Source organism: Thunnus thynnus, chromosome 7 (genome assembly GCF_963924715.1).
Source record: "Thunnus thynnus chromosome 7, fThuThy2.1, whole genome shotgun sequence".
Classification (NCBI taxonomy): domain Eukaryota; kingdom Metazoa; phylum Chordata; class Actinopteri; order Scombriformes; family Scombridae; genus Thunnus; species Thunnus thynnus.
Window position 1 is genome coordinate 34298230 of NC_089523.1, and position 9946 is coordinate 34308175.

Here is a 9946-nt window from a genome sequence, read left to right on the forward strand (position 1 = left end):
TCACACATCATCTAAAATCATTAATGTTCACTTTCTGTTGAACTGTTGAAGTTTTCAGACTATTCCTGCAGCTTATATGATGTCAAAGAAATGTCAGATCAAATTATATGTGTGTGTGTGTGTGTGTGCTTTTAAATGTATCAGTTGACAAACTTATCAATTGAGACGATAAAAATTTAATAAATGAAATTGTTTAAATCCAGACAGAAACGTCACCAGTGAGACTAAACTGAGGTTGAACCGTAGAAGCAGTTTACGGCCTTCCATTGGTTGATCCTGCTGCCAATCAAAGGTATCTGCGCTCCTATTGGCTAATTTTACTGCCTCCTCCTCTGTTTTTTTCTCCTGTATGCGCTCCTTCCTCTCTCTCGGGCAGTTTAAGTGAGCGGGGCGCGTGCCTTTGTCCCGCTCACTCGCAGCCAGAAACCAGAAAGCCCGCCCCGCCGTGACGTGACGGTGTTTATATCAAACACACCCCGCTGCACTCAGACACGGAGATGAGCAGCTCGCTGTTCGCTTGTTTATTCAAAGTTTATAAACGTGTTTAGTGTTTTTGGTTTTTGGTGATGATGTTTTGTAGTTTAAATCGTTGAAGTTAAAACTACCACCGGACCAGTTTACGGCATGTCGTGAAGAGGAGCGCGAGAGGAGGAAACCAGTACACGTGCTGACAGGTTGGTAATACTCTTTCTAGCTGTTTGAAGCAGGGATCGATCATAGATGTAATGTGATCGATCATCGATCGGTTCCGGTTATGTCCCAACTGCTTTGCAAGCTAACTGGTTTCCGTTCCCAGCAGCAGCAGCAGCAGCAGCTGTGGTCCGTCACATCTGATTGTATAAGTCAACACTAAAAATACATTTAAGAAAATATCGTCTTTGCAAGACCTCGAGCTGGATTTGATCTCAGCAGAGCAAAAGTCTAACCGTGTATCAGCGTTCACCTGTCCAGCAAGGTGAGCCGTTCACACTTTACACTCTCGTTTTCCGTCACGTATTTCTAAATGACGTCAGCATCCACGTGACATTTTGCTTTGTGTTGACCCAAAACAACTGGTTACCTTGAGCTTGTCTAGAAAATACCTGAGCATTTATATCAAGGTCTAATAAATAAATGAATAAATGTCTGGTACCAATCACTGACTGGTTTCCTGTTTCCCAGAGACTGTGGTGATGGCTGACCCTCCCTACAGGGAGGAGGAGGAGGAGGAGGAGGAGGAGGAGGAGGAGTCTTCATCCCCGGTGATTGGTGTCGGTCTGTGTGACTCGGCCCCCCTGCTGTGGAGGGTGGAGGACCTGCGGACAGTGAGGTCTCAGGGTCTGGTGGGGGCGCTACTGGGTTCACTGGCCCGAACCCCCCGACAGAACACCCGACTGGGCCGCCCGCTGCTGCTGCTGCCGGAGGAGGAGAGACTGCTGACTGAACGCCACGCTGCCGCCGCCCTGCCACCTGGACCACCGGTGGGTTTATTTACCAGAGGGTGTGTTGGATTTGTTTGCAGAATCACAGAGGGTGTGTTTGATTTGTTGTTAGTGTCAGCAGGATGGAGGAGGGGCGGAGCTCCGTCAGCAGGTGGATAAGTACGAGGAGGACCAGCAGAGGAGTTATGAGGAGCAGAGTGTCCTCGCTCTGGAGGACAGGAAGTCAGCGCTGCTCAGAGCCATGAGCTCATCACACGCAGGTGAGAGCGAGCCGTCACCATGACAACCATTCTGCATGTCTCGCTGCCTCCAAAGTGAAGTTGATGGTTTTCTACTTGAAGCTGGTCTGTTGCGTGTGCAGTCTGATCTAACAGTCCTGGTCCTCTCAGGTGCAGAGCCTGAAGCTGAGACCGCAGACGGGGCCCTGAAGGGCCGCCTGGAGGCCCTGGACCGAAGCTTTACCTTCCCTCGGTCAGGGTTAGCGGTCCAGCTGAGCACGGCGAGGGCGGGGCTATCCTACTGCCCCGAGGCCCGGGCCTTCCTGCAGGCCGATTTGCCAATGAGAGGGCTGGACGACCCGCACTGCGACGCCAGGTACCAGGTGTTCAGAGACCTGAGGGGGCGGGGCTTCTACCTGACCTCAGCGGGGAAGTTCGGAGGAGACTTCCTCGTCTATCCAGGTCAGTGTCCGACTCATCACTGTTTGGTTTTAGACAGTTTTATTTTCAAAATAATAACCATTAACAGTTCATTATGAGTTAAACTGTTCGTCTCTCTGTCATCTCTCTGCTTTCACCACATTTTTGTTGATATGAAACAACGATGTCAACCTGCTTTAAAATCCCACCTGATAAAACAAACAACACAGCGTCATCTCACGTTTAGATCAACAGATTAAACAGAACAGAAAACATTTGCTGTTGTTGACTCCAGGTGACCCTCTTCGTTTCCACGCTCACTTCATCGCTGTCTGTCTGTCTCTGGACGAGTCCGTCTGTCTGCTGGACGTCCTCGCTGTGGCTCGTCTGGGGTCGAACGTCAAGAAGACCGTCCTGCTGTGCTCGCCGGGGACAGACGGAGGAGTGGCGTACACGTCCTTACAGTGGAGCGGGATGGTTTAAATAACCGACCAGAAGGACTTCGTTGTTTGTTCCTGCTTGTACGTCCTGCGTTCAGGAACGTGACACTCTGAGGAAAAGGTTCAAGCTGTCACTTTGTTGAGGACTTCCAAGAGCCTCTTTCAGGACCCCTGCAGGTCCCCGGGCCTGGGTTTGGGAACCACAGCTGGAGGTCAGAAGCTGTTAAAAACTGAGAGACAAGAAAACACTGAGCAGGTTTTACTGTGTGGAACCGACAGTGAAACCCAGAAGACAAACAACAAGTCAACATCAGGATACACACAACGAATAAATGAATGGTTCATATTATCACATACAATATGAACAACATAAAAGCAAAGAGTGAACAATACAACTGCATTTAAGTACACAAATAGTCGTAAACTGCATGAAAAACTGATTACTGGTTGTTCTCTGGGACTCACAGATTCTATGTGCACAATGTACCCGTATGGAAGATTAAGAATGCCAAAGAAATAAAGTGGAACTCATGTTGTTACATGTATTTCCTTTTCATGTATTATGTAGAGCTGCAACAGTTATTGTTGTCCTCGTATTGCCTGTTTTGTTCAACCAAAACAAGTAAAAGCAGAAAATTCTCACATTTCAGAATCTTGAAACATCAAATATTTTGCATTTCTGCTAAAAAATTTTCTGTCAATCAGTTAATTGATTAATGGTTGCAGCTCTACAGTCTGTGGTTGATCCTTTAAAACCGTGATTTGAAATAAAGTTGCACCTGAGTCTTTATTTTTGGTCATAAAATGTATTGAGATTGAAAAAAAAAAATACAGCACTGAAAATGACTTTTATTTTGTGGGTTCATGAGAACTTTGTGACCTAAAAACACAGTTATGGGGCAGAGCAGGGATCCGACGTCCTCTCTGGATCCAGATTCTCTGCAGTCTGATCAGGTCTGGTATGTGGATCTTCTTCCTGCTCAGTAGAAAGGCGAGGTGCCGTTCCAGTTGATGGCGGCTCCGTCCCACTTGGTCCTGACGGTCATCTCCAGTGAAGGAAACCTCTTCTCCGGGTCTCCGCCTGAGTTCCTGGGCGAAGCCTCCCAGTGGTGGGAATGAGTATCTACAGAAGACGACAGACGCCGTGTTAGAGACGCACAGACGGCAGCAGGTGATGGAGGAGCAGAGCGTGACTCACCGATGGTCAGTCTGGCTGTGGTTTTCTGGGAGGGCTGGCCGCTGTAGAAGTAGAGGTGGAACAGATGCTCCATCTTCCAGTCGGACAGCAGCGAGCGGTTCAGACTGAACAGAACCGAGAAGCTGCTGTTGATGCAACAAACCCAGACTGGAAACCTGGGAGTCTTCAACATGCTGCCCACCTGCACACAAGAGAAGATAACGATTATTATTATCTCCACCAGGTGTAACCCGGGAGGGGGTCATGAGTTTGGTTGTGTGTGTTTATGTCTGCAGATAAACTACTGGACACATGAGCCGTTATGACTCAGGGACCTCTCGTGATGTCAGTGATTGGTCAGCTGTGATTGGAGGTTTGAACTTCTCTCACTTCTTTTTTCATTCTTGACACTATTTCTGTCACTTTTCATGTGAACAACAGAGTGCAACACTGAATGTCTTCCAGGAGAGAAAATACGCTCCTTTACAGGGTCGAAAGTAACTGAGTACTTTACTTGAGTATTTCCATGTGATGCTACTTTCTACATTTCAGAGGGAAATATTGTACTTTCTACTCCACTACATTTATTTGACAGCTTTAGTTACTTTTCAGATGAAGATTTGACACAATGGATAATATAACAAGCTTTTAAAATACAACACATTGTTAAAGATGAAACCAGTGGTTTCCAACCTTTTTGGGCTTTTGACGTCTTACAAAAAGCAGTGTGTAGTCGGGGTCACATTTCACATGTCTATGAGTTGTTAACAGCTCCACCAAATAGTGATTTTTCCCTCTAAACTTCTCACATGCTTTCATTTCAATAAATGTTCAAATGATCCAATATTTCAGCAAAAATCAAAGATTAGAGAAAAAGTCCAAAAACTGAAAACAGATTTGTGTATCAGAACTTTGTTTTTTCTTCTTTCCTCTCCCATTAATCATCTCACCACCCCTCAGATTTATCTGCTGACCCTTTGGAGGGGCCCGACCCCTAGGTTGGGAACCACTGGACTAAACTAGCTAACTGTATATAAAGTAGTGTAAACTAGCTCCACCTCCAGCAGCTACAACAGTAACATGCTGCTCTAACACTGATGCTTCACTATTAATAATCTAATGATGTCATATATAATAATATATCAGTCAGAGGGACCAAACCACTACTTTTACTGCAATACTTTAACTACATCAAGCTCATAATACTTATGTACTTGTACTGCAATACTTTAACTACATCAAGCTCATAATACTTATGTACTTTTTCATGCAGGACTTTTACTTGTAGTAGAGTATTTGTACTTTTACTGTAGTACCGCAGCTCTTTTATCTCTGTATTTAAATGATATCCTGTCTCACATCTCTATAAGGTTCAACGTTTCCTCCAGAGGAAAACTCGGATGTAAACACAATGACTTGGTGCATGATGCAACTTGATCATGTGTAATACATCCATCTAGTGTTATCAATGAGTGAAATTAGACGCTGAACTTTGATGCGAGTGTCATGCTGGAGGCGGGTCGCTGTGCGCTGTGATGCACAAGTAATTCCACCTTAACAACAGCCAGGTTTCCATCCACGTTCAGCAGAATTCTATCTGAATTCATCCAAAGCAAATGTGAATGTTTGTTTCATCCTTTGCTGTTGAGTGAATATTAACAGATTCTCCAGTCGGTGCCATTAAAGCGCTGCAGAAGAAGAGACACAGCGAGATGACGTCATTAAAAGAGCGACAATCAAAGCCCAAACGATGGAAAACATGATGGAAATATGACGTTTCTGTTGGTTTCATGTATTGATGTGAGGAAGGTTACAGTCTCCTCATCGTCGCTCCACACAGATCTGATGTTTTCAGCTCTTCAGTGACGTTTAAGTCACATGATTCATGATGTCATAATTTACCCAAAGATGGCGCCTATTCAGTCTAATAAGAATTTCTCGGCTTGAGCAAATGCCAAAAAAGTTTCCAGCTTTCGGGTTTGCTTCCGCGTTGTGCGGCCCAATGAATATGCGCAGTAGTGTTTCCCCCGCTGGCCCCGCCCACGAGTCCCCGCTCGGCTCACAGACTTTACATTCTGATGACGTCACAGATTTTTAAATCACTTTTCTCAAGTTGAGGAAAGTTTTACACATATATAACCTCCATGGATCACAAATTCATGATAAAATGAGTCATAATTGATGTTGTTGGCAGTTCGAGGCGTCCTGTCAACCGTTTTACAGGCGTCTCTTTTTTAATGGAGGTCAAAGGGGAAAATAGTTTACGGGCTGCAGGAGGATTTTTTGCTGCAATACTGCAAGTGACCACTGGGAGAAACCGGAGGTAAGGCTGAGCAGCAGCGCCGTATCCAGCTCTTATTATACATCCATTGTTTACATTTGGTTTTTCTCTACACAACTACTTTTACACCTCAGACAAGCATAAAAACGTCTCCCAATATTTCAAGATTTTTCTGAGTTTTCACTCAGGTGTTTTTATGCAAAAAATACAGATGAAAACAGGTGGCTGGACAGACAGCTACTAACAGTAATAGTAGTTGTAGTGTAGTAGTGGTAAACTGTACCAGATTATTTCTCTCAACCAGGTCTCTAAATATTAGTAGTAACATCAGTAGTAGCACAAAACAGTTTTTCTTAAGGCTTTTGTATCTATACTTTTAGCAGCTGTCCTAATTATTTATTGTTATTGGTTAAGAATAAATTGGTTAAAAAGCAGCAGCAGTAGAAGTAAGAAGGAAAAAGGTTGGACCTGTGGCAGTCTGCCTCGCTCCATCTGCTCTCGGCTCCAGTGCAGATATCCCACATCGCTGCGAGTCAGGATGCCCTGCAGGGGGCGCTCCAGAGGCCGGCCGTCCTCCCCAAAGTACAGAGTCCCGTTGAAGACGTGAGGACTGGCTCTGCCTGTCAGCAACAGGTTCAGTAAAGCCTGCAGAGATGCAGGAGCAGAGACCTGCAGTTATTTACCTTCAAGTCTACAACCTGTGAAGGAACCCCGAATACTGCAAACTTCAAGTACTTCTCACCAGTATCGGTGCATTTATTTCTTAATTAAAGCATAAACACAGAACGGGGAAGGTGAGCTTCTTACCTGACGACAGACGAAGTTGCCCAGACTGATGTACAGCAGGTGGGAGGTGGTGGAGTCCAGATCCTCCCTCAGCCTGACAGGAAGAGGAGGACAGATTTTGATTGTATGGACTGATCGCATGTCCTGTTTTCCTCTCAGTAAACCAGACAGTTGTTGTCTTTGTTAATGCAAAACAGAAGAATTTACACTCTGTGTGTTGTGTTTACATCACATCTGTTGGTGGAAATAATCAACAGGATTATCTGTCCAGTTGTATAACGAACATCAGCTCCAAGTAAACTGATTAAAAACTATTTCTTGCAGATTATTTCTTTAACAAATCATGATGTATAACGTGTTGCCACATACTAAACCATAACATTGAACATCTGTGTAAAAGTTTCATATCGTCAGGTGTAATGATCTCTGCAGCCTGTGGAGGACGCTAACGTCATCTTAAGGTTTCAGTGTAGTTACCTGTCGACTGTGCGGGAGCAGATGAGGCTGTACAGGAACAGGATGACTCCATGACTTCCCTCCTCTTTAAACTACAAAAAGAAAACAAGTCACCATCTAAAACTGTCTTATATACTTATTTATTATTTTAAACTTTGGCCTCATTTTATTTAATTTATTTAGTTTGTATGCTGCCGAAGAAATTCTCACCACTTTAGACGCTGATAAGAGTCGTTGATTTAGTGATAAATTTACTCACACACTGAATGTGATCGAGGATGAACTTTCTGACGTCGTCTTTCTTGTTAAATGTGAACAGCTGCAGCTAAAAGACAGTCGACAGTTCCTCCATGATGACAGACTGATAACAAAACTATCAAGCCTCTAAAGAACATTTTAAATCTGCATCTTCAACTGTTAAACTCATGTTAATCATGAAATGCCTGTCCGGTACCCTCTCTGTGAAGTTGTCCAGTTTGTAGTCCAAGTGAGGTGTGATGCAGTAGTCTTCGGTTACCAAGGTAACGGTGGCACTGAGCTCCTGGCCGGCCAACCAGAGGCTGTCAGACAATGCTGCCGCCAACGCCCTCTCCTGCTCCCTCTGACCTACCTCACACAGACTGGAGACATGAGGTACATGACGGGGGGGGGGGTGGACAAAATAACAGAGATACTAAAACAATAATACACTGTAATAACAACCCTGTGAAATCTGGGAATACGGTGACATCACTAAAAAGAAGTCTGACGGAGCGAGAAACAGAAGCAGTCAACAAAAACAACCAGATTATCTAAAGAATCAAGTTATAACAGCCAGGATTTAATAAACAAAGCTGTGAACGTCCAGACTGACAGTTATTTTATGTTCCAACTCTCAGCTGTAGTCGTCACCTCTGAGTAGTGACAGATACAAGCGAGTGAAGTGAGTTTCCTTCACAGGTTGGCTGGGCTCAGCTCTAATCCTATATTATACTTCAGAGTAGCTGTGAAGGTCTGCTTGGGTCACCATGACGTACATTTTGTCATCTATCATCTTCGTCATGTCCACGAGGATGTGCTGACCAAATTTTAGGACCCCACCAAATGTAGAATAAACAGATCTGCGTCCGCTGTTTGTTTTGGAGTATATACAATACTGTGCAAAAGTTTTAGGTCACAAACCATCAGAGAGGCGTCTGATCATGACAATGAGTCCAAACATCCAGCCAGAGTCATAAAGAACTATCTTCAGCAACCAGAAGAACAAGGAGTCCTGCAACAGATGGTCTCTGATCTCAACATCATGGAGTCAGTCTGGGATTAACATGAAGACACAGAAACATCTGAAGAAGAACTGTGGCGACTTCTCCAAGATGCAGGAACAACCGACCTGCCGAGTAGCTGAAACACTGCTGCTGTTTTAAAGGCAAAGCTACTCACAGCAACATATTGATTTACTTTAGGTTTCTGATGTTTACTCAACTCTTTATCAAGTTAAATGATCCAAAACTATTAAGGGCATTATTTTTGAAAATATCCTCACTTTACTCTAAGTGCCTAAAACCTTTGCACAGTTCTGTATATCGTGGCCTTTAGGGACCATGAGGAGCTCAGATATCTGAATAGAACTCAGAAAAGATTGCTGCTCCGTCACCTTGTGGACTCTGGCGGAGACCTTGGGGCAGACCCAAAACACAGTGGAGGGATTATATATCCGATCCTGCTTGGGAACACCTTGGGATCCTCCAGGTAGAGCTGGAGGACTACCTTGTTTAGCTTGCTGCTACTGGGGCGCAGACCTGGATAAGTAGCAGCAAAGTAATGGGTGGATTTATGTTCCAACCCCCTGTAGTCATGAGCTTTGGGAGGCCAAAAGAATGAGATTTCAGAGGTTCCTTCACAGGGTGTTTGGGTTCAGTCTTACAGATGAGGTGAGGAGCAGGGACATCTGGAGGGAACCACTGCTCCTTCATGTTGAATGGAGTCAATTTAACTGCTTTAGACATCTGATCAGGATCCTCCAGGATACCTCCCTGTGCAGGTATTCTGGACATGCCCAACTGGGAGGAGACCCGGGGCAGGCTCAGAACATATTGGAGGGATTATATATCCCATCCTGCCAGGGAATGTCTAGAGACTCCCAAGAGAGAGCTGGAAGACATTGCTTGGGAGACGGCGACCTTTGCTAGTCTGCTGCCACTATGACTCAGACCTGTATAAATGGTACGAAACAAACAGATGGACATACAGTATGTTCCAAACCCCTGCTGTCATGAGCTTTGGGTCCTGGCTAAAGAACGAGATTACAAGTGGTTGAATGAGTTCCCTTCATGAGGTGGCTGAACTCATGTCTAGGAACAAGATGAGGAGCCCAGACACGTGGAAGGAACTGCTCCCTCAAGTTGAAAGGGGTCGGTTGAGGTGGTTTGGGCATCTGATGGACAGACTCGACTGACGGACTGACCGCTTTTACTGTTTTTCAGAACTCTGACGTCAGGGTCTTGATGGATGGTTCTGATGGAGGTGTTGGTTTGTTGGTCGTTTTTCCAGCTGTAGTCTTGTATTGTCTCAACGATCATGTTGCAGGGATTTGTTTTCATGTGACACGATCTTGTTAACTGATGGAAGTATCACCTTCACTCTGGACATGATGATGTAACAAAGACTGACACCTCACCTGTGCAGCGTCCGTCCCTCTGAGCTGCTCTGCCGGCTGAACAGCAGGTATTTAATGATGCGAGCCTGGACGACCATCTGAACGGCCTGAG

The 9946-nt window shown here is 45.0% G+C and overlaps 2 protein-coding genes across 7 annotated transcripts in view; one reads left to right on the top strand and one right to left on the bottom strand.

Moving 5' to 3' along the window:
• Positions 1-458: 458 nt before the first annotated feature.
• On the top strand, positions 459-3289 carry tsen34 (TSEN34 tRNA splicing endonuclease subunit). Of its 6 annotated transcripts, none has more exons than XM_067595659.1 (6): positions 459-674; positions 797-955; positions 1162-1460; positions 1534-1681; positions 1811-2101; positions 2355-3289. In XM_067595659.1, the coding sequence occupies exons 3-6, from the start codon at positions 1173-1175 to the stop codon at positions 2540-2542; spliced, it is 915 nt and encodes a 304-aa protein (XP_067451760.1). In that variant the 5' UTR covers positions 459-674; positions 797-955; positions 1162-1172; the 3' UTR covers positions 2543-3289. The 6 variants fall into 6 exon arrangements, with proteins under 6 accessions (XP_067451760.1, XP_067451761.1, XP_067451762.1 ...); XM_067595660.1 differs by having other exon boundaries at positions 800-955; XM_067595661.1 differs by having other exon boundaries at positions 803-955.
• Positions 3290-3328: 39 nt separating this feature from the next.
• Positions 3329-9946, bottom strand: part of mindy4b (MINDY family member 4B) — a 7929-nt gene continuing 1311 nt past the window's right edge. The window contains exons 4-11 of the mRNA XM_067595731.1: positions 9856-9946; positions 7654-7819; positions 7459-7524; positions 7221-7291; positions 6765-6837; positions 6426-6602; positions 3698-3878; positions 3329-3622 (exon numbers count right to left, since the gene is read on the bottom strand). The exon at positions 9856-9946 is cut by the window's right edge and continues 7 nt beyond it. Of these exons, the coding sequence (XP_067451832.1) occupies positions 3480-3622; positions 3698-3878; positions 6426-6602; positions 6765-6837; positions 7221-7291; positions 7459-7524; positions 7654-7819; positions 9856-9946 (968 nt within the window). The 3' untranslated portion in view covers positions 3329-3479. The remainder of the gene's footprint in view (positions 3623-3697; positions 3879-6425; positions 6603-6764; positions 6838-7220; positions 7292-7458; positions 7525-7653; positions 7820-9855) is intronic.

Excerpts from the sequence above, each read along its gene's own strand:
- tsen34 (XM_067595659.1), top strand. The coding sequence starts at position 1,173 with ATGGCTGACCCTCCCTACAGGGAGGAGGAGGAGGAGGAGGAGGAGGAG. Across the intron at positions 1,461-1,533 it reads CCCTGCCACCTGGACCACCG|TGTCAGCAGGATGGAGGAGG; the intron begins GTGGGTTTATTT and ends ATTTGTTGTTAG. Across the intron at positions 2,102-2,354 it reads AGACTTCCTCGTCTATCCAG|GTGACCCTCTTCGTTTCCAC; the intron begins GTCAGTGTCCGA and ends TGTTGACTCCAG.